At 43.5% G+C, this 24,567-nt stretch overlaps 2 protein-coding genes across 3 annotated transcripts in view; one reads left to right on the forward strand and one right to left on the reverse strand.

Moving 5' to 3' along the window:
* Window positions 1-5,473: 5,473 nt before the first annotated feature.
* On the reverse strand, window positions 5,474-12,222 carry LOC138955685 (uncharacterized). Of its 2 annotated transcripts, none has more exons than XM_070327239.1 (6): window positions 12,039-12,222; window positions 10,564-11,325; window positions 9,629-9,723; window positions 7,054-7,272; window positions 6,305-6,374; window positions 5,474-5,879 (listed from the first exon to the last, which is right to left on the reverse strand). In XM_070327239.1, exons 1-6 carry the CDS (start codon window positions 12,165-12,167, stop codon window positions 5,754-5,756), a joined length of 1,401 nt encoding a protein of 466 aa, XP_070183340.1. In that variant the 5' UTR covers window positions 12,168-12,222; the 3' UTR covers window positions 5,474-5,753. The 2 variants fall into 2 exon arrangements, with proteins under 2 accessions (XP_070183340.1, XP_070183339.1); XM_070327238.1 differs by having other exon boundaries at window positions 10,564-11,328.
* Window positions 12,223-12,275: 53 nt separating this feature from the next.
* LOC138955686 (ER degradation-enhancing alpha-mannosidase-like protein 3) overlaps window positions 12,276-24,567 on the forward strand; it is an 85,248-nt gene continuing 72,956 nt past the window's right edge. The window contains exons 1-4 of the mRNA XM_070327240.1: window positions 12,276-12,483; window positions 15,753-15,798; window positions 19,352-19,452; window positions 21,622-21,661. Of these exons, the coding sequence (XP_070183341.1) occupies window positions 12,476-12,483; window positions 15,753-15,798; window positions 19,352-19,452; window positions 21,622-21,661 (195 nt within the window). The 5' untranslated portion in view covers window positions 12,276-12,475. The remainder of the gene's footprint in view (window positions 12,484-15,752; window positions 15,799-19,351; window positions 19,453-21,621; window positions 21,662-24,567) is intronic.

Raw genomic sequence — 24,567 nt, forward strand, 5'->3', positions numbered from 1 at the left:
AAGAGACAAGACATGTTCTGGTTGTTCAAGTTTTACTTTTTTCAATATTACTGAAAAGGAACTGTACAGCGGAAAACAAATGACAGCACCTAACTTTGCCGAGGTAAAAATGACACGTTTATCACTAAGCAATTGCAAACAACACCACTGCTCACAGGTACACCGTATGATACAATTTGAATTAACAGTAGTGCAATGTGCACAGATTTGTTTCTTTTTTTTTTTTAACCCTCCCAGCTTGCACAGTACCCATCCAGTGCACTTCATGTCTAAAGTGCTGTTGTTACACAGTACCCATCCAGTGCACTTCATGTCTAAAGTGCTGTTGTTACACAGTACCCATCCAGTGCACTTCATGTCTAAAGTGCTGTTGTTACACAGTACCCATCCAGTGCACTTCATGTCTAAAGTGCTGTTGTTACACAGTACCCATCCAGTGCACTTCATGTCTAAAGTGCTGTTGTTACACAGTACCCATCCAGTGCACTTCATGTCTAAAGTGCTGTTACACAGTACCCATCCAGTGCACTTCATGTCTAAAGTGCTGTTGTTACACAGTACCCATCCAGTGCACTTCATGTCTAAAGTGCTGTTGTTACACAGTACCCATCCAGTGCACTTCATGTCTAAAGTGCTGTTGTTACACAGTACCCATCCAGTGCACTTCATGTCTAAAGTGCTGTTGTTACACAGTACCCATCCAGTGCACTTCATGTCTAAAGTGCTGTTACACAGTACCCATCCAGTGCACTTCATGTCTAAAGTGCTGTTGTTACACAGTACCCATCCAGTGCACTTCATGTCTAAAGTGCTGTTGTTACACAGTACCCATCCAGTGCACTTCATGTCTAAAGTGCTGTTGTTACACAGTACCCATCCAGTGCACTTCATGTCTAAAGTGCTGTTGTTACACAGTACCCATCCAGTGCACTTCATGTCTAAAGTGCTGTTGTTACACAGTACCCATCCAGTGCACTTCATGTCTAAAGTGCTGTTGTTACACAGTACCCATCCAGTGCACTTCATGTCTAAAGTGCTGTTGTTACACAGTACCCATCCAGTGCACTTCATGTCTAAAGTGCTGTTGTTACACAGTACCCATCCAGTGCACTTCATGTCTAAAGTGCTGTTGTTACACAGTACCCATCCAGTGCACTTCATGTCTAAAGTGCTGTTGTTACACAGTACCCATCCAGTGCACTTCATGTCTAAAGTGCTGTTGTTACACAGTACCCATCCAGTGCACTTCATGTCTAAAGTGCTGTTGTTACACAGTACCCATCCAGTGCACTTCATGTCTAAAGTGCTGTTGTTACACAGTACCCATCCAGTGCACTTCATGTCTAAAGTGCTGTTGTTACACAGTACCCATCCAGTGCACTTCATGTCTAAAGTGCTGTTGTTACACAGTACCCATCCAGTGCACTTCATGTCTAAAGTGCTGTTGTTACACAGTACCCATCCAGTGCACTTCATGTCTAAAGTGCTGTTACACAGTCCAGTGCACTTCATGTCTAAAGTGCTGTTGTTACACAGTACCCATCCAGTGCACTTCATGTCTAAAGTGCTGTTGTTACACAGTACCCATCCAGTGCACTTCATGTCTAAAGTGCTTGTTGTTACACAGTACCCATCCAGTGCACTTCATGTCTAAAGTGCTGTTGTTACACAGTACCCATCCAGTGCACTTCATGTCTAAAGTGCTGTTGTTACACAGTACCCATCCAGTGCACTTCATGTCTAAAGTGCTGTTGTTACACAGTACCCATCCAGTGCACTTCATGTCTAAAGTGCTGTTGTTACACAGTACCCATCCAGTGCACTTCATGTCTAAAGTGCTGTTGTTACACAGTACCCATCCAGTGCACTTCATGTCTAAAGTGCTGTTGTTACACAGTACCCATCCAGTGCACTTCATGTCTAAAGTGCTGTTGTTACACAGTACCCATCCAGTGCACTTCATGTCTAAAGTGCTGTTGTTACACAGTACCCATCCAGTGCACTTCATGTCTAAAGTGCTGTTACACAGTCCAGTGCACTTCATGTCTAAAGTGCTGTTGTTACACAGTACTCATCCAGTGCACTTCATGTCTAAAGTGCTGTTGTTACACAGTACCCATCCAGTGCACTTCATGTCTAAAGTGCTGTTGTTACACAGTACCCATCCAGTGCACTTCATGTCTAAAGTGCTGTTGTTACACAGTACCCATCCAGTGCACTTCATGTCTAAAGTGCTGTTGTTACACAGTACCCATCCAGTGCACTTCATGTCTAAAGTGCTGTTGTTACACAGTACCCATCCAGGGCACTTCATGTCTAAAGTGCTGTTGTTACACAGTACCCATCCAGTGCACTTCATGTCTAAAGTGCTGTTGTTACACAGTACCCATCCAGTGCACTTCATGTCTAAAGTGCTGTTGTTACACAGTACCCATCCAGTGCACTTCATGTCTAAAGTGCTGTTGTTACACAGTACCCATCCAGTGCACTTCATGTCTAAAGTGCTGTTGTTACACAGTACCCATCCAGTGCACTTCATGTCTAAAGTGCTGTTGTTACACAGTACCCATCCAGTGCACTTCATGTCTAAAGTGCTGTTGTTACACAGTACCCATCCAGTGCACTTCATGTCTAAAGTGCTGTTGTTACACAGTACCCATCCAGTGCACTTCATGTCTAAAGTGCTGTTGTTACACAGTACACATCCAGTGCACTTCATATACCCATACTTCAGACTCTCACAAGCACAAGCATTCTGAAACATTTCCCTCAATGCATAAACAATGTGTGACATTGTGATTGGTGTCAGCAGCATGCCCAAGAAAAGCATATTTGGAAGAAAATGATAGGGGTTGGTGGCTGTTTGGTATTCCTGAGAAGATTGGAAATAGTGCGCCAAGTAACATCCTTGTATGTGACCAAGTGAGTCTGGACTGCAAGGAGTGGTGGTACTGGCTATAAACACATCCTTGTATGTGACCAAGTGAGTCTGGACTGCAAGGAGTGGTGGTACTGGCTATAAACACATCCTTGTATGTGACCAAGTGAGTCTGGACTGCAAGGAGTGGTGGTACTGGCTATAAACTGTGTGTGTAAGTGTGTATGTGTGCTTGTGTGAGGTTGGGTGTGTGTCAAAATGTGTTGTGCAATATGACATGAAAATCTTTTTAGATTTGTTGTTAAAAATTACAGCTTAATTTGTATTCCATGTTTATTATCTTTTACGAAGTAATTATAGTTAAATAGTCTTATGTTTTTTATTTGTTCGACCTTCTTAGGATTATGTAGTTTTATGCACTGCCTTTTATAGTTAACTAAATTTGTGTATATGAAATAGTCCATTGTAGTTGGTGTAGGCCTTAAGCTTATTTTAATCGTTTGTCCAGTATTTAATTTAATTCTCTATTTTTGTATGAACTCAAATGTTTAGTGTTCTTAGTATGTCTTGTTAGGCTAAGTTCTATTTAATCAGAGTATGTTTGCGTGTGCTTACACCTAGTGATATTGTAAAGCGCATAGTGCTTTTAGTTATGCGCTATAGAAATCTCCCTAATAAATAAATAAATAAATAAACACATCCTTGTACGTGACCAAGTGAGTCTGGACTGCAAGGAGTGGTGGTACTGGCTATAAACACATCCTTGTATGTGACCAAGTGAGTCTGGACTGCAAGGAGTGGTGGTACTGGCTATAAACACATCCTTGTATGTGACCAAGTGAGTCTGGACTGCAAGGAGTGGTGGTACTGGCTATTGCACCAATTATGCCATCCCTGCTTCCTAGAGAGACAAATGAATCTTACAACAACAGGTGGAGTCTAACTTGACACACTTAGCGTGAGGACAAAACAGCTGAGTTAATTGTACCAGCCATGTTGCAGTGAGGACAAAACAGCTGAGTTAATTGTACCAGCCATGTTGCAGTGAGGACAAAACAGCTGAGTTAATTGTACCAGCCATGTTGCAGTGAGGACAAAACAGCCGAGTTAATTGTACCAGCCATGTTGCAGTGAGGACAAAACAGCCGAGTTAATTGTCCCAGCCATGTTGCAGTGAGGACAAAACAGCTGAGTTAATTGTCCCAGCCATGTTGCAGTGAGGACAAAACAGCCGAGTTAATTGTACCAGCCATGTTGCAGTGAGGACAAAACAGCTGAGTTAATTGTACCAGCCATGTTGCAGTGAGGACAAAACAGCCGAGTTAATTGTACCAGCCATGTTGCAGTGAGGACAAAACAGCTGAGTTAATTGTACCAGCCATGTTGCAGTGAGGACAAAACAGCCGAGTTAATTGTCCCAGCCATGTTGCAGTGAGGACAAAACAGCCGAGTTAATTGTACCAGCCATGTTGCAGTGAGGACAAAACAGCTGAGTTAATTGTACCAGCCATGTTGCAGTGAGGACAAAACAGCTGAGTTAATTGTACCAGCCATGTTGCAGTGCACACGATAGTCAATCATGTTCAAATTCTAGATGTCTAGTGTTGTTGCTCCAGATGACTAACAATGATCAAGTATTTTCAAATTCTAGATGCATGTCTAGTGTTGTTGCTCCAGATGACTAACAATGATCAAGTATTTTCAAATTCTAGATGCATGTCTAGTGTTGTTGCTCCAGATGACTAACAATGATCAAGTATTTTCAAATTCTAGATGCATGTCTAGTGTTGTTGCTCCAGATGACTAACAATGATCAAGTACTTTCAAATTCTAGATGCATGTCTAGTGTTGTTGCTCCAGATGACTAACAATGATCAAGTATTTTCAAATTCTAGATGTCTACAGTGTTGTTGCTCCAGATGACTAACAATGATCAAGGTATTTTCAAATTCAAGATGTCCAACGTGTTGTTGCTCAAGGCGACTATCTAACACGGTGAAAGCTGAACAAATTGAAATGGCACAAACAACATCTACAGAGCTCGATACATTGTTACCTTTTTTTGTTAAAGTTATATCTTTGTTTCAAAGCCCTCTGGGCCCAAAACAATAAAATACTTGACTTGACTTGATTGCTCCATGACAAAACTGGGCACAATTTGTAACCATGGCAACACTGACCGTCAACATGTCTACACACCATTCTACAATCTCTCCGTCTCAAAGTGGTGTAGCAGGTTGCTACATGGTCATCACATCATTCACACACAAAGCAGATGACCGTAACTACAGTTGAGCCCCCCTTTTAAGACACCCCGTTTTAAGTCACCCCGTTTGAAGACTTCCCCATTTGAAGACTTTCCCATTTGAAGACTTTCCCATTTGAAGACCTTGTTTTCCAAGTCTCGTCTCTTCATAGAGTCTGCACTTTTACCTCCAGTTTAAGACTCACTCCTTTTTAAGACCTTGTTTTCTCAGATGTTGTGATGTACAAAGTAGTGTGTAATGTCAAAAGTGAATAGTACCTGGCTGGTACGCCCAACACACAGGGGAGCGTCTAGCTGTAACCAATCCCAACCACAATCAAAAACAAGAATGGCAAGTTATTGAAATGTTTAATTTATAACAGAACACAAAAATAATTTTTTTACATGATTTTTATCAATCCCCCAACTCTGACCATCAATCTCTTAAGAGACTGAGAACAGCAACGCTTTGTTAGCTAAGTTGGTTACCTGTACCACAGGTGTCGGTCAGGCTGTCCACCTCAAAGACCACTGGTACCTGTCAATGTCATGTTTTGTTCTGGCATAAAGGTAACCTTCCAATAACTTATCATTCTTGTTTTTGTCTCTGAATGTTGGACCATTATCAGTCTAACGACCACAGAGTAGAGATGAGAAGTCGGACAGAGAGGGTTTGGGAGAGCCGAGACCCAGCAGCAGAGCCAGCTTGGCGGTCAGAGACATCTGTTTTGCCGCCTGACCCTCGTCTGGCGTCACCTGGAACACATCACGCACAATCCATTACATCAACACTGCACTGTCTCATTTCTGGTGTGAGTGTCTGTGTGTGTCTCTCAGCAAAAGGCTCTGAGCTCTTGCCTCAAACTGTAATCTTCTGCTAGTTTCCTGATACAGAATGAACAAGCAAAAAGTACTCTCGCTTGGATTTTCAAGATGAGAACATTTTCTGCTATTTCAATGCCGACACTAATTTACAAAATAAATCTAACAGCCGTGACAAATAACACTGTGGTGGTCTCAAAGAACTTGCAACGGTCCTCCGGGTCTTGGGCCCCCTGAAGTTCCCCTGATGGCATCCATGCTTTGAGTAGGGCCGCTCTGGGTGCACCATCTGTGGGGTCAGCCCTAAGCTTACAACACATACAAGCAGCTAACTGCACACACACACACACAGCCCTCACCCTGTCCAGGCGATGTATGGTGACCAGTCCATCCTTGTCTACAGTCAGCGTGGACACCCCCCCGATCCACCTGCACACGACACAATCAAATAATCATGTTCATCACAATGCAGGACGCCAGAAATTACTGCTAGTGCTAGAAATCAACAACAGAAATAATGTTGAGAAATGTTGTGCTTAACCTGGAAACCAAGTTGAATTCTTATGTGGACCACATACCAACACACACATGTGCATACTCGCACAATACCTTCATTTTAGGAGAAAAAAACAGCTTTTGTTGTTGCATAAATGGGACGTAGTAGGCAAATGTTCAGAATAGAATTAGAAACAACAAGTTCTCGCAACCAGCAGGAACATACACATTCACAATATCATCATGTGGGTGAATTGGGGAGTACAGATTTAACATGACACATTATGAGGGTGAATTAAAATGTGTGTGTGTATGGTATGTACTCTGCATCCTCCCTAAACGTCTTGTTGTAGCTCCATGAAATGTACTACCTAGCAATGTAAATGTGTGAGAGTGTAGCGGAGGGGTACGTACTCTGCATCCTCCCTGAACGTCTTGTTGTAGCTCCATGAAATGTACTACCTAGCAATGTAAATGTGTGAGAGTGTAGGGGAGGGGTACGTACTCTGCGTCCTCCCTGAAAGTCTTGTTGTAGCTCCATGAAATGTACTACCTAGCAATGTAAATGTGTGAGAGTTTAGGGGAGGGGAGGGGGGGGGGGGGGGGTACGTACTCAGCATCCTCCCTGAAAGTCTTGTTGTAGCTCCAGGCGGTGTACTTCCAGAACCTGAGCGCCTTGAGCTGAGAGATTCCCACGATGCGCCACTCAATGCGCACCGCCCCCTCCTCCTCCACACAGTCCGACGTCACCACCTCCATGTGCACGTGGGCAAACTTGAGGTGGGTCAAGGCGCGAAGCTTCATCATCTGCATGGCGTACTGCTTTATACCACTGGAAACACAAAGCGATATTAACACATTCAGTCAACATGACGACACCACCTCCATGTGCACGTGGGCAAACTTGAGGTGGGTCAACGCTCGAAGCTTCATCATCTGCATAGCGTACGGCTTTATACTACTGCTGACACAAAGCGATATCAACACATTCAGTCAACATGACAAGTTTACACCACCTCCATGGGCACGTGGGCAAACTTGAGGTGGGTTAACGCTCTCAGCTTCAACATCTGCTTTATACCACTGGAAACATAACAGGTTGATGTGTCGCTTGAATACTAGATTGTGCTTCTACTGGGCCAGGAGGACATGGACACACTTGAGGTGGGTCAGTATCGTCATCATCTTCACAAGCCACTGATTTATACCACTGGGAACACAACAGGTTGTATCGTCATCATCTTCACAAGCCACTGATTTATACCACTGGGAACACAACAGGTTGTATCGTCATCATCTTCACAAGCCACTGATTTATACCACTGGGAACACAACAGGTTGTATCGTCATCATCTTCACAAGCCACTGATTTATACCACTGGGAACACAACAGGTTGTATCGTCATCATCTTCACAAGCCACTGATTTATACCACTGGGAACACAACAGGTTGTATCGTCATCATCTTCACAAGCCACTGATTTATACCACTGGGAACACAACAGGTTGTATCGTCATCATCTTCACAAGCCACTGATTTATACCACTGAGAACACAACAGGGAGTATCGTCATCATCGTCATTAGCTACCGGTTTATACCACTGCCTTTAAATGTGAAGGTATGTTACAACTGTTATGATGTCATTCTCAAACTGTCAAGGATAAAATTACAACTCTATCCCAGAAAATAAAAACCTGACACATTTATTTCTGCACAATTGTCCTATTCATTATTATTTTAAATTAAAAACAAGAACACATTCTAACAAGTCGCGTAAGGCGAAAATACAACATTTAGTCAAGTAGCTGTCGAACTCACAGAATGAAACTGAACGCAATGCAACGCAGCAAGACCGTATACTCGTAGCATCGTCAGTCCACCGCTCACGGCATAGGCAGTGAAATTGACAAGAAGAGCGGGGTAGTAGTTGCGCTGGGAAGGATAGCACGCTTTTCTGTACCTCTCTTCGTTTTAACTTTCTGAGCGTGTTTTTAATCCAAACATATCATATCTATATATGTTTTTGGAATCAGGAACCGACAAGGAATAAGATGAAAGTGTTTTTAAATTGATTTGGACAATTTAATTTTGATAATAATTTTTATATATTTAATTTTCAGAGCTTGTTTTTAATCCAAATATAACATATTTATATGTTTTTGGAATCAGCAAATGATGGAGAATAAGATGAACGTAAATTTGGATCGTTTTATAAAAGAAATATTTTTTTTACAATTTTCAGATTTTTAATGACCAAAGTCATTAATTAATTTTTAAGCCACCACGCTGAAATGCAATACCGAAGTCCGGGCTTCGTCGAACAATACTTGACCAAAATTTCAACCAATTTGGTTGAAAAATGAGGGCGTGACAGTGCCGCCTCAACTTTCACGAAAAGCCGGATATGACGTCATCAAAGACATTTATCAAACAAGAGGCGAAGCCTTCAAGGCTCACGTAAGAAATAGACAAACAGTAACACAAACTCAATCACTCCGTCACACATACACACCCACACACACAGTAAGCTTAGGTGACACTGTGCAAGAAAGAGAGACACTAGATCTAGATCTGTCTGTGTCTGCATGTAGCCTACTTACAGGGACACGACTGCCAAATAGTCTCGGCCCGCTCAAAATAACAATGACCGAGACCACACACACCACGCGAGAGAGAAAGACTACAGGGAGGCATGCCGTCATGATGCATTAATTGACGTCAAACACTTTTGACCGTGACGTAATCTTATGCGAGCTTTATCCATAGTCTTGGATAACCACTCACACATAGACTCGGAAATGTTAAAGTTTCTACCACAGACATACACACACACACACGCACACACACACGCACACACGCACGCACAAACGCACAGACAGACAAAGTTACGATCGCATAGGCTACACTTCGTGAGCCAAAAAATGAAGAAAACGTGTGAGGATATCATACCCAGGAACTCTCATGTCAAATTTCATAAAGATCGGTCCAGTAGTTTAGTCTGAATCGCTCTACACACACACACAGACAGACAGACACATACACCACGACCCTCGTTTCGATTCCCCCCTCGATGTTAAAACATTTAGTCATAACTTGACTAAATGTAAAAAGAAATAACTTGTGTCATCTGTTATCATGATTCAATGAAGAGAGTGTCTCAAAGCTCAAAGAGACGAGAGAACTTACACTGCGACCTCGTTTTGACCCCAGAAGTTGTTCTCCAGAACGATGTTGGGATGGTACACCTGATAATCCATACGTGACTTGAAAAACGAAGGTATCTGCAAACAGACACAAGAAACACACGTTGTATATATTTATTTAAACTTGAACACTGTAAACAGATTGAGATAAACATTCTTCAGGTTTCAGGTACACTGGAACCTCCTCTTAACACTACCTTGCCGGCATTGTGCAAGCGAGTTTCATCATCGATATTAAGATCAGTTCACCATTTGTTTCATCATCGATATTAAGATCAGTTCACCATTTGTTTCCTAAGTGTCTGTCTGCCTGCCCACTAAAGACCACAGGGTTGACGTAATAATCTGCGTGCCCACATGCACCGCCTTGGTCTGTCGCACACACCGAACTGCCCGTGTGAAACAGGCCCACAGACCCCGGAGCACATCCTGCAGACCTGCCCGCTCCACCAGGAAGCCAGAACAGATCACTGGCCACAAGGTGCCACACTGCAGGAGCAACTCTGGGGCACCAAAGACTCCCTGATCCTGACCACTAGCTTTATTCAAGCTACAAAACTTGAAGTCTGACCTGAGGCCAAAAATCCTGGAACGCCGAAGAAGAAGAAGAAGAAGACGTAATAATCAATTTAAACTTTTGTTTTGTCAATGATTCAATGTTCCAATAACCTACACTTCTTGTTGTTTGATTCTCAAGTTTGGAACGTTAGCAGTCTTTTTGATTCTTGATTTTACAGACTTTCTGTTCATAATCTGTCAGTAAATTTACCCCCATATTTTAAGACTCCCTCGTTTTTAAGACCTGATTTTCTCAGATTTGTGAAGCCCTTAAAAGGAGGGAGCGAGGGAGGGGGGATCCTCTGTACTGACTGAAGATAATCTTGTTGCCTCTTGAGCACACAGATAACTGTTACTCACAATTTCAATGAAGTAGGCCTCCACAGCTCGTAGCTGATCCAGGTTGGGCCCTTCGCCCCCCGGCCCTGCTGACTGCTGGGGTCCCGCGCTGCACTGCACCGTCAGTGGTGACCTTGAGTGTGGCGACTGGGCATCGCACAGCACCATGTCAAAGTCTGTAAGGTCCAGCCCACAGCCGGCAGGGTCAGACACACACACTGAGTGGCGCCGAAAGTGTCTCGTGTTGACCTTTGACAAAGACGCAACCTTTGCCACACTAGGGTCAATGTCCTTGGTGCTGAGTGAACTCTGGTCCATCAAGAGGCTCTTCCAGTGAGCTCTCTGGAGTTCACTGACCAACGAAACATCACTGTCGTACAGAGTTACACTGTTGTCAACCTGACTGTCTTCATCCACGGGGCAAGCGATGATGTCATCTGTTGTGTAGCTGACTTGCTTGACCACCAAGGGGAGGTAATTGGGAGGGCCGAGCATCACGGTCAGACTCTTTTCCCTGTCCTGGATCTTGTCGCTGGGGAGGGTGTCCAGGCTCGGCCAAGCTGACCGACACAGTGCACTGTGTGTGTAGGATGCGCCACCTACAGACGCATGTGTCTGTGGTGGCAAGGCCAGTAACTCTTGCAGGGCGAGTGACAGCGACTGCTGGCCTGTCGGTGGGGGTGTGTCCAGTTGGGAGAGCGATGACACGTGGGCTGACCGAGACCACAAGCCTGCATCCTCCTTACTGGCTGCATTCTCCTTGCCGTCTCCAGCCACACACGTCTTCTGAAAACAATGCCAAAAACACTGACCAACAAAACTGATCACTTCTATGGCTGCAACTACTGATGAGGAACAGTTTGAATATATATATTTACCACCTGAAAAGTGAAATACACAACATTCCATCCCAAACTTTATCTGGATCTGGATGCCCCACTTCATGGTGTTCATGGGGAGTACATCCCAGGAGCCGACTTCAGCTATTTCTAGACGGGTGGTTTGCGCATCGCCAACTAAGTCAATAGGCCTACACATATTTGTGTGTCCTGTTATTTACAGGGTTAAATTAAAAACTCTACATTGGCAAATCAGTGACATGCACTTTATTCTTCCTGTTTTTTTCTATCTTTTTGTTCTTGTGCTATTAAAGCTCAAACTTTAACTTTGCGTTGACACACGTCCATGCTACTGGTTATCAACGGTATGTAAGGGTGCGTGACTCTGGGCTTCGCGTCGTCTGCTTCAGTTCTTTCTGTGGGTCACACGAGGTCAGACACTGTTCAGGCTATCTTCGTGTGACCTGCGCTGCTACACAGCCGAAGAATGAAAGCAGATCATCCTCAACAGCAATTATGAATCAGAATGTGACCCAATTAAGCGACTTTTCTCCGTATCTTGAAGACAATGTATCACGTGTGTCACACTCATGCAGACTTTCATGCAGTTGAGCTTCTGGCTTGAACAATTCTGCAAGGGCAAACCAAATCACTTACCGTATGTGTTACGCTCAATGCAGCATGTCGATCGAAGTTTCGCTCGATTGCCTGAGTCGTGTGTGAAAGCTTCTTTAGTTTCGAAACACGCAGAATATTATGCTTTAGAAGTTTCGCGTGTAAGGCCATTGCGAATGTCCTTTACATCGCCGAAAGCAGAGTGTACCGGAAGCAACAGGCAAGCCAGGGCATTGCGCATGCGCATTCATAACATTCGCCACGTCTGTCTCGTGGCAAACGAGAACACAACATGGCAGACTAGTCTTCTGGGGTAGGGACGAGTTTGTGTGTAGGGTCAGTCTCGAGGTTTGTACAGCTTCATAACCACAACAATGAAGCGGTTCAAGTCAAGAGAATATTTGGCTCTCTTTTGGGGAGTCTTCATCTTTTTTGTTCTGTTGGATTTTACGTCAGCGATGTCAGCAGACGAGAAAAGGATGGCCAAGTAAGTTGACTTGTGTGTTTACTGATTCTCCACAACTGTGGCTGACTTCTCCACATCTCAAATTGAAAGTTGAAATATCTGTGAATATGTCGCCCGAAATGTACTTGCAGAGATGGTATCTTAACTTGCAGTGCACGTCTTAAGAGGATCTAAGAGTGTTGCTTTTTACAGAAGCTCAGTGGTACAGGTCTACTAGTACTAACCTACTAGTGATACTGATAGATCGACTTAGGTAACTTATTTTCTTAAGAGTAATTAAGGGACACTTACCTGACTGAGGGGTGACGTGTTCATGGAGTGTCGCCTAATGTGAGATCGAGGCTGGCAGAACCTTATAATGGTCTAACCAATACAGGATTATTTATGGATAGCTGAATTAACTTCTTTCCTGACCCTGTCCTGATTCTGGTTCAAGGGGAACTGTAATACTAATTTGTAAACACGTGCTGTTGTGTACTAAATTCTCCTAAAGTTAGACTGGATCAATAGTCAACAAGCTATGTTGTTTCTGCCATATATGTCGCAGATCAAGTTGCACTAAGAATGTGTGGTAAAGACAGTCATACCCAGTCATGCCCCTGACCAAACTTTGCAACTTTTGAAATAACTAAAGCCCTGCACTTGAATTTGAAAACTAACTGGCTATCACATGTTTCTCAGACAGTCTCAGTTTTATGTGTGTGGGTGAATGGATGACACCTGGAAATAATACCAATATTACTATTATTTTCATTTTTTTCATTTCATTTTCATTACTTTATTGTCCCATCGCGGGGAAATTCGGGTCGCTTCCTCCCAATGGAAAGCTAGCAGCAACGGAGTCGCGCTACCCAGGTGTCTGCGTGTTTAGGTGTCTTCAACCACCTGCACTTATGACAGAATGACCAAGGTCTTTTACGTGCCATTGTGATGACACGGGGGTGGGACATGGCTTCCGTCTCTGAGTCTTCACATAAAGTTGACCCGTGTCGGTCGCGGCCCGAATTCGAACCTGTGACCTTCCGATCACAAGTCCAAGTCTACCAACTGAGCTACCGGTATTACAGTATTAGTATCACTAAAATTACTATTAGAATTTAGAATAAATTAAGACTGTCACTAGTGTCAGTGTCGCTGAAGGGGTCTATTTCGACCAAAAGAGTTGGATTCCCTGCAGGTGGAGTTCCTGTAGGTGTATTTCCTGTTTACAGGGAATCCCCTTGCCAAGCGCGGGACTGCCGTGAACGGATTTAAACTATCTGAGGGTTACTTCCCCTTCTAAAATGGCGGTTCTGTATTAGCGTAAATTAGTCTGTCCCTTTGTCAGTGTCGCTGAGGGGGTCTATGTTGACCATAAGAGTAGTATTCCCTGTAGGTGGAGTTCCTGTAGGCGTATTCCCTGTATACAGGTATTAAAATCCCCCTGGGTGGAGTTCCTGTAGGAAAGTACAATATCGCTCAATCTCGCGCCAAGGGAGTGCAGACTGCCGTGAACCAATTTGAACTATGTTAGGGTTACTTTCCCTGCTAAAATGGTGGTTCGATAGGAAAATCTGTTAGAATTCCTGAATTCACGTGCGGCATTCAGCCTAGCAACATGTTTCGGCGAGAACAATGTATAATTCGAAAGGATTTGGTTAAGGAAACATCGCTCCATGATCCATCATTCAGTCATTGTCTGGAACTCTCGTCCATTGAATTGCTTTCACTTTCACTCTCGTAAGCTTGATTGAGTTGAAGTAAGCTTGCTCCATGGCGTCAAACGGAAGTGAAATGACTATATTTAGCTATATATATTCTAGCTTTGCAGTAGGCCCAGTTTGCAATATATATGTTGTTATTACGTGTAATTTATTTTAGCTGCGTTTTCTGTCATTTAGTTATCGATTTAAACTTTTTTTAACAAAAATTGCAAAACGGAATCAAATTTCTAAGAAGAAAGAAATACCTAAAAAGATTTAAAAATATCAAATTCTCTCAATATCACTATGCATTGCGTGACTTTCAGCGAAACACAGCAATACAGGAACTCCACCCAGGGGGATTTCCTGTATATTACAGGGGAAACGTCAAAAGGAACTCAACCTCCAGGGAATCCCCCTCTTTTGGCCGACATTGACCCCTTCAGCGTCATTTTCAAGATCTATGGAAGCTGGATGGAAACTGTCCATCGGTGTATCCACCAGTGTTGTCATTGTCAAGATCTATGGATTGGAAGCTGGATGGAAACTGTCCATCGGTGTATCCACCAGTGTTGTCATTGTCAAGATCTATGGATTGGAAGCTGGATGGAAACTGTCCATCGGTGTATCCACCAGTGTTGTCATTGTCAAGATCTAAGGAAGCTGGATGGAAACTGTCCATCGGTGTATCCACCAGTGTTGTCCTTGTCAAGATCTATGGAAGCTGGATGGAAACTGTCCATCGGTGTATCCACCAGTGTTGTCATTGTCAAGATCTATGGAAGCTGGATGGAAACTGTCCATCGGTGTATCCACCAGTGTTGTCATTGTCAAGATCTATGGATTGGAAGCTGGATGGAAACTGTCCATCGGTGTATCCACCAGTGTTGTCATTGTCAAGATCTAAGGAAGCTGGATGGAAACTGTCCATCGGTGTATCCACCAGTGTTGTCCTTGTCAAGATCTATGGAATCTGGATGGAAACTGTCCATCTGTGTATCCACCAGTGTTGTCATTGTCAAGATGTATGGAAGCTGGATGTAAACTGTCCATCGGTGTATCCACCAGTGTTGTCATTGTCAAGATGTATGGAAGCTGGATGGAAACTGTCCATCGGTGTATCCACCAGTGTTGTCATTGTCAAGATGTATGGAAGCTGGATGGAAACTGTCCATCGGTGTATCCACCAGTGTTGTCATTGTCAAGATCTAAGGAAGCTGGATGGAAACTGTCCATCGGTGTATCCACCAGTGTTGTCATTGTCAAGATCTATGGAAGCTGGATGGAAACTGTCCATCGGTGTATCCACCAGTGTTGTCATAATTGTCAAGATCTATGGAAGCTGGATGGAAACTGTCCATCGGTGTATCCACCAGTGTTGTCATAATTGTCAAGATCTATGGAAGCTGGATGGAAACTGTCCATCGGTGTATCCACCAGTGTTGTAATGAGCCCATCAACAACCAAATCAGTTGAAATGAATTAAGTATGAGTTTTATTTGTATGATTTAATCAGTTATTTGTACTTGTAGTGTGACAGTTGAACTTGAACTTAGTTGAAGCTATAAAAGTGCTGGCTGCTCAAAGTCAAACCTCATTTTGTTTCAGAGAAAAAGTTGTCTCCCTGTTCTACCATGCCTACAATGCTTACATGGTGAGTTGACACAGTATGAGTTACTGCAGTGCTTACATGGTGAGTTGACACAGTATGAGTTACTGCAGTGCTTACATGGTGAGTTGACACAGTATGAGTTACTGCAGTGCTTACATGGTGAGTTGACACAGTATGAGTTACTGCAGTGCTTACATGGTGAGTTGACACAGTATGAGTTACTGCAGTGCTTACATGGTGAGTTGACACAGTATGAGTTACTGCAGTGCTTACATGGTGAGTTGACACAGTATGAGTTACTGCAGTGCTAGTGCACAGGTCCATTAAATGTGTGTATGCTTTATAATACAAGTGCTGCATAACAATAAGACAGGCGACAGATGCTAACACTATAAATATAACTGTGCTAAAAGAACAATGATCTGATTGTTATTACTGGGAGAATGAAAAAGTTATTGAAAGGATACCTGCAATAAAAAAAAATAAAAATAAAAATATTATTTATATATATACTCACGGAATAAAATAACATTGTTTAAAATTTAATATCTCAAAATCGGAAAAAAGTTACAGGAGTGATTTTTGTACCAACGTAAAGCTTGTTCAATTGCTCATTATGGGCAAAAAACCGGAATAGTCTGGCTTGTTCCGTTTTTTTGCAATTTGAGCTCAAAGACGCATGGTGTCATTTTGGAGTTTACAAACTTAGCACTGTGTGTTTGACAGCGCTGTGCGTGCACTGATTGCCTGGTCACTCCGAATCTCCTAGCAAAATCAGTATTAGTCATCCCTCCTCTCAACATCCCTATTGCGACGAGTCTATCGTTCACACACGTTCGTGGCATGGTGAAAGAGAAAGACAGAGTGGACAGTTTTGGGCAAAGAGAAAGAAACATTTTAGTGAGTTGTTCTCACTCACAAACAAACGGACAAACCAAAGGCAGTACTTTCATGCAATATTCGTGGATCAGCAGCAGACCTTTTGCAGGTTTCAAGTACGGGTAGACGTGCCCCGAGAGTCAAAGAGTTGCAGGCCTACCTGTTCACAGCACACACAGCGTGCACTGGCTGTCGGCAGCGTCGGCAAGCTTAGGCTTTCTGTACAGGGAAGAAATTACACGATCGTCTTTGGAAATGAAACGTTAACTGCAGTGAACTTGGATTTTGTCTTCTAAAGGCCCAATCTTTCTGAGAAAGAAAAACCCACAAACTTAGGAAAAAAAAGAGAAGAGAAACTGGAAAAAACATGAACGATGGGTGGGAGTGAGGAGAGGGGACAAAGAATAAGAAACAAGTCACGTAAGGCGAAAATACAATATTTAGTCAAGTAGCTGCCATTTTTCAGCAAGACCGTATACTCGTAGCATCGTCAGTCCACCGCTCATGGCAAAGGCAGTGAAATTGACAAGAAGAGCGGGGTAGTAGTTGCGCTAAGAAGGATAGCACGCTTTTCTGTACCTCTCTTTGTTTTAACTTTCTGAGCGTGTTTTTAATCCAAACATATCATATATCTATATGTTTTTGGAATCAGGAACCGACAAGGAATAAGATGAAAGTGTTTTTAAATTGATTTGGACAATTTAATTTTGATAATAATTTTTATATATTTAATTTTCAGAGCTTGTTTTTAATCCGAATATAACATATTTATATGTTTTTGGAATCAGCAAATGATGGAGAATAAGATAAACGTAAATTTGGATCGTTTTATAAATGTTTATTTTTTTTTACAATTTTCCGATTTTTAATGACCAAAGTCATTAATTAATTTTTAAGCCACCAAGCTGAAATGCAATACCGAACCCCGGGCTTCGTCGAAGATTACTTGACCAAAATTTGAACCAATTTGGTTGAAAAATGAGGGCGTGACAGTGCCGCCTCAACTTTCACGAAAAGCCGGATATGACGTCATCAAAGACATTTATCAAAAAAATGAAAAAAATGTATGGGGATATCATACCCAGGAACTTTCATGTCAAATTTCATAAAGATCGGTCCAGTAGTTTGGTCTGAATCGCTCTACACGCACGCACACACACACACACACACATACACACACACATACACACACACACACACACATACACCACGACCCTCGTCTCGATTCCCCCCTCGATGTTAAAATATTTAGTCATAACTTGACTAAATATAAAAAGGAAAGAAACACGAAATGGGTAAAGAAGGGAAAAAAGATGACTTTTAGAACAGTCTGCACAAATCCTAGTGAAAGTGAGCCTGTTGTCTCTTTGAAAAAAGCAGGGTGGGCGTTTGCTAGGTAGTTACCCCTGTGCACAACTTTTGGCCCAAAGTGGGGGGTGGGCGTTTGCTAAATGGTGGGCTTATGCTAGGGATTTTACGGTATATATATACTCACGGAATAAACTTATGATAACTTAACATGTTTTAAAATTTAATATCTCAAAATCGGAAAAAGTTGCAGGAGAGCGGGGTGGTACGATCATAGAACCATCAATTCCTGAGAAGAGGAAAAAAACCGGAATGTACTCGGTTGCTTAGTTTTTTCACAATTGGTCCTCAAAGACGCATGGTGTCATTTTGGAGTTTACTAGACCGATAGTTTTTACGTTTTGGTGGTCAACTGACCGATACATATTCGTACAAGGCGGACAAGGTCTGCAATGAATGGAATGGGAGTTGCAAAGTCGGAAAACAAACCCCGATCGAAATGCTCATGTTCGCTTCGAGTGAAAATGCACTCGGTGCCGAGTCCGTGTTTGTCGTCATTGACACTCGAGGCTGCGTTTACGGAAATACCCGATCCAGCCGGTGTACCTATTTACCGAAAACGGCGCAAACAGCGGAAAGTTCATCAATATAAATTATAATACAACGGCATGATAATGTGAAGATCAGGCAGGATCCCTACATTCGTACACCGGGCAGTGTATTGGAAAGGGTAGGCCAGGAATGTCAGGCTCTTTCTCCTCGCAAAGTTTATGAACAATTAAAACAAGGAAGCGACGTCAGATAATAAAGTGTTATCATTGTTCAATTGCTTTATTGTCATTTTTGCGTAAAAAGATAGATTTAACTCTGGACTGTAAGTTATTTTGCATTGCATACATGTATCAAAGGTATGGCGGTACAATTTGGACCGATTGTTTTTTTAAAGCCAGAACATTTGGACCTATTGGTTTTTTTTAGGGAGGTCCAAATGACCTATTGTCTTCTTAGGCTGGCAACAACACTGCCTGTGATGAGTGTTTGTAAAATCAATACCATGTGGTGACATGATAAGCTGTTCCTAACCCTGTGAGTTTTTTGTTTTTTTCTTTTACCAGCAGCTTTATATATATATACTAATACAGTTATATCTATAATTTAACATTTTAAGGGTGTGAAAACTACGAGACCAAAGAAACGTTTCGGTCACAGATACTGATTCATCCAGTGGGCGGAAAAATCAAGAAAATGCAAAAGTATCTCACTCTCAGGGAAACCTTTGCTCATCTAAGTCTTCGTCAGTAGAGGGAAAAAAATTCATAACTGATTTTCAGCACACTTTGCATTATGATTTACGACCTTAATGGAAAAGTGCCAGGTGCCTGAGCGTTGTGGTGTGTTGTGTCCCAAGGACAACGCGTACCCGGCTGATGAACTGATGCCGCTGTCGTGCAAGGGACGCTACCGAGGCTCCGAGCCGTCCAGAGGCGACGTCGACGACTCCCTGGGAAAGTAGGTCGTGCTGGAAGTTGGAGGTGTCATTAATGTCTTTACCACTGCCAGTACTACCTGCAGTGCGGTTAAGGGTTGTGATTTTTGTAGGGTTAATCAACTTAATGGTGGAGATTTTTTGAGGGTTAAGGGTGGAGATTTTTTTAGGGTTAAGGGTGGAGATTTTTGGTTGGTTGATTGTGCATGTGGTGATGTTTGGAGGGTTAAGGGTGGAGATTTTTTTAGGGTTAAGGGTGGAGATTTTTGGTTGGTTAATTGTGCATGTGATGTTTGGAGGGTTAAGGGTGGAGATTTTTTTAGGGTTAAGGGTGGAGATTTTTGGTTGGTTGATTGTGCATGTGGTGATGTTTGGAGGGTTAAGGGTGGAGATTTTTGGAGTGAGGGTAACTGGTGATGCTGGCATAGTTGTTCAGATCTTCAATTCAGTGCTTTCCATAAAATGATGGGGTTATTGTTAAGTGGCATCTTCTAGTTCGTGTTATCTGTTATTGCCTCACCTCACTGCAGACTGAATAGTGGGAATGTTCTAGAGGTCTTTGATGCATTGCATGATTAGCAGTTTGTACTATAAAAAGGGGGAGGGAGTAAGGGGCAGCAGGACATGTGGGTGTTTTTTTTGGGGGGGGGGCTATTTTGACATTTGATGAATAATCTTGTGCTTATTTGCAATTAAAAAACCCCTCAGTATTCAATTGACATAATGCTGTTTATTTCAAACTTGACTGACCCTGTCAGCCCTGGTGAGAGTGGAAGTGTTATAGTGACAGCCTGGCTGTTCATACTGTACATGTATTGTAACAGTAGTGACAGCCTGGCTGTACATACTGTGCATGTATTGTAACAGTAGTGACAGCCTGGCTGTTCATACTGTACATGTATTGTAACAGTAGTGACAGCCTGGCTGTTCATACTGTACATGTATTGTAACAGTAGTGACAGCCTGGCTGTTCATACTGTACATGTATTGTAACAGTAGTGACAGCCTGGCTGTTCATACTGTACATGTATTGTAACAGTAGTGACAGCCTGGCTGTTCATACTGTACATGTATTGTAACAGTAGTGACAGCCTGGCTGTACATACTGTGCATGTATTGTAACAGTAGTGACAGCCTGGCTGTTCATACTGTACATGTATTGTAACAGTAGTGACAGCCTGGCTGTTCATACTGTACATGTATTGTAACAGTAGTGACAGCCTGGCTGTACATACTGTGCATGTATTGTAACAGTAGTGACAGCCTGGCTGTTCATACTGTACATGTATTGTAACAGTAGTGACAGCCTGGCTGTTCATACTGTACATGTATTGTAACAGTAGTGACAGCCTGGCTGTACATACTGTCCATGTATTGTAACAGTAGTGACAGCCTGGCTGTTCATACTGTAAATGTATTGTAACAGTAGTGACAGCCTGGCTGTACATACTGTCCATGTATTGTAACAGTAGTGACAGCCTGGCTGTTCATACTGTAAATGTATTGTAACAGTAGTGACAGCCTGGCTGTACATACTGTCCATGTATTGTAACAGTAGTGACAGCCTGGCTGTTCATACTGTCCATGTATTGTAACAGTAGTGACAGCCTGGCTGTTCATACTGTCCATGTATTGTAACAGTAGTGACAGCCTGGCTGTTCATACTGTAAATGTATTGTAACAGTAGTGACAGCCTGGCTGTTCATACTGTCCATGTATTGTAACAGTAGTGACAGCCTGGCTGTACATACTGTAAATGTATTGTAACAGTAGTGACAGCCTGGCTGTTCATACTGTAAATGTATTGTAACAGTAGTGACAGCCTGGCTGTTCATACTGTAAATGTATTGTAACAGTAGTGACAGCCTGGCTGTTCATACTGTCCATGTATTGTAACAGTAGTGACAGCCTGGCTGTTCATACTGTACATGTATTGTAACAGTAGTGACAGCCTGGCTGTTCATACTGTACATGTATTGTAACAGTAGTGACAGCCTGGCTGTACATACTGTGCATGTATTGTAACAGTAGTGACAGCCTGGCTGTTCATACTGTACATGTATTGTAACAGTAGTGACAGCCTGGCTGTTCATACTGTACATGTATTGTAACAGTAGTGACAGCCTGGCTGTACATACTGTGCATGTATTGTGACAGTATAGCTATACATAACAATGTTTGTTGTGTTTCAGCTTTACCCTCACCCTGATCGATTCTGTGGATACACTTGCTGTAAGTTCACCCACCACCACCTCCATCCCCCTTCATCACCACATCCATACCCCCTTCACCACCACATCCATACCCCCTTCACCACCACCTCCATACCTCCTTCACCACCACATCCATACCCCCTTCACCACCACATCCATATCCCCTTCACCACCACATCCATACCCCCTTCACCACCACATCCATATCCCCTTCATCACCACATCCATACCCCCTTCACCACCACATCCACACCCCCTTCACCACCACATCCATACCCCCTTCACCACCACATCCATACCCCCTTCACCACCACATCCATACCCCCTTCACCACCACATCCATACCCCCTTCACCACCACATCCATACCCCCTTCACCACCACATCCATATCCCCTTCAGGCTTCACCACCACATCCATACCCCCTTCACCACCACATCCATACCCCCTTCACCACCACATCCATATCCCCTTCACAGGGATCGCGTTTACCGGTAATTTCCGGTATTTTACCGGTTAAGATTCGCCAATACCGGGAAAAAAAGTGGATGTCGGTCAGACGTACCGATTGTTATTTGGTTTGACCGGTAAAAAAAAAAATGTTTGTCAGTACGAGGGAGAGAGAGAGAGAGAGAGAGAGAGAGAGAGAGAGATTTGGATGGCTTGTTGTGACAGCGCTACAATGTTGCGATTATGTCTCCATTGATGACACTTGATGTCAAGGTGTCAAACATGACGTCAAAAATCAGACATCATACTTTTCGCGCCATTTCTTTCGGTTCCCGGTCCATCGTAAAATCTTTCAGTTTATGTTATAAGGGACGGCGTCTAACTATAGCCGACATAGCATCATACCGGGAAATCACGTACTCACACCAGCTTAGATCTTTGTCTACATACAGTTGATTATTGTGAGGCGAGTCGATTGCGATGAAGAAGCAACGATCTTTACTGTCTTTTCTACCCCCAAGAGGTGAGAAAAGGCCTTTGAATGAAGGAACTGAAAGTGAAAGTACTTCACGGCCTAGTACATCTGCAGAGCCCGAGTCTCAAGCGGCGGCAAAGAAACCAACATCGGCATCTTCCACTGTCAAACGATTTCAGGAAAAATGGTGCAAAGAGTTTCTGTGGTTGCGGACAGAGGGAGAGGGGGATCATGTTTTGTGAAGACTGCCAAAAAACACGTCAAAAAAATGGTTACACAAGAGGTTGTCGAAATTTTCAACATTCATCTCTCGAAGACCATTCAAAATCGCTAAGTCATAGAAATGCTGTTGGCTCTGCGCGTGAAAACTTTTTGACAACAAAGACTAGGCGAAAGTGAAACTGTAACAGTAAGTAACTAGTGAGTAAGTCTTCCAGTTGCGTGATTACTATTTGCTTTCCTATTTTATTTCGGAAGTCTCTCTCTCTCTCTCTCTCTCTCTCTCTCTCTCTCTCTCTCTCTCTCTCTCTCTCTCTCTCTCTCTCTCTCTCTCTCTCTCTCTCTCTCTCTCTCTCTCTCTCTCTCTCTCCCCCTTCACCACCACATCCATACCCCCTTCACCACCACATCCATACCCCCTTCACCACCACCTCCATACCCCCTTCACCACCACATCCATACCCCCTTCACCACCACATCCATACCCCCTTCACCACCACATCCATACCCCCTTCACCACCACATCCATACCCCCTTCACCACCACATCCATACCCCTTCACCACCACATCCAGACCCCCTTCACCACCACATCCATACCCCCTTCACCACCACATCCATACCCCCTTCACCACCACATCCATACCCCCTTCACCACCACATCCATATCCCTTCACCACCACATCCATACCCCCTTCACCACCACATCCATACCCCCTTCACCACCACATCCATATCCCTTCACCACCACATCCATACCCCCTTCACCACCACATCCATACCCCCTTCACCACCACATCCATACCCCCTTCACCACCACCTCCATACCCCCTTCACCACCACCTCCATACCCCCTTCACCACCACATCCATACCCCCTTTACCACCACATCCATACCCCGTTAACCACCACATCCATATCCCTTCACCACCACATCCATACCCCCTTCACCACCACATCCATACCCCCTTCACCACCACCTCCATACCCCCTTCACCACCACATCCATACCCCCTTCACCACCACATCCATACCCCCTTCACCACCACCTCCATACCCCCTTCACCACCACATCCATACCCCTTTCACCACCACATCCATACCCCCTTCACCACCACATCCATACCCCTTTCACCACCACATCCATATCCCCTTCACCACGACATCCATACCCCCTTCACCACCACATCCATACCCCTTTCACCACCACATCCATATCCCCTTCACCACCACATCCATACCCCCTTCACCACCACATCCATACCCCCTTCACCACCACATCCATACCCCCTTCACCACCACATCCTAGCTCGTTACTAACAGAATGAAATGGAAATGTCTAAATTGTAGACATGCCCCACTAGAAACGGTCCATTTCATTGTTAAGCCTAATGCAGTGAAAGTGGAGAGTAGACCTGTAAGAGGTGTCACTGTAAGTGACTTTCCGCCCTTTACACACTGCACAGTGTCTCCCAGCCATTGATTTCTGACCCTAACACCAGTACAGTGGCACCTAACACCAGTACAGTGGCACCTAACACCAGTACAGTGGCACCTAACACCAGTACAGTGGCACCTAACACCAGTACAGTGACACCTAACACCAGTACAGTGGCACCTCCCTTTTAATATTTAGGACTCCCCAATTTTAAGACCTTAGATGTTGTGTTGATAATGTCTGTCAGTTAACAGCGGACACCGATTTAACTTCAGACCTTACTTGTTTAGATGTTGTGTTGATAATGTCTGTCAGTTAACAGCGGACAGTCAGTTAACAGCGGAC

The sequence above is a fragment of the Littorina saxatilis genome, unplaced genomic scaffold, assembly GCF_037325665.1.
Source record: "Littorina saxatilis isolate snail1 unplaced genomic scaffold, US_GU_Lsax_2.0 scaffold_351, whole genome shotgun sequence".
NCBI lineage: Eukaryota > Metazoa > Mollusca > Gastropoda > Littorinimorpha > Littorinidae > Littorina > Littorina saxatilis.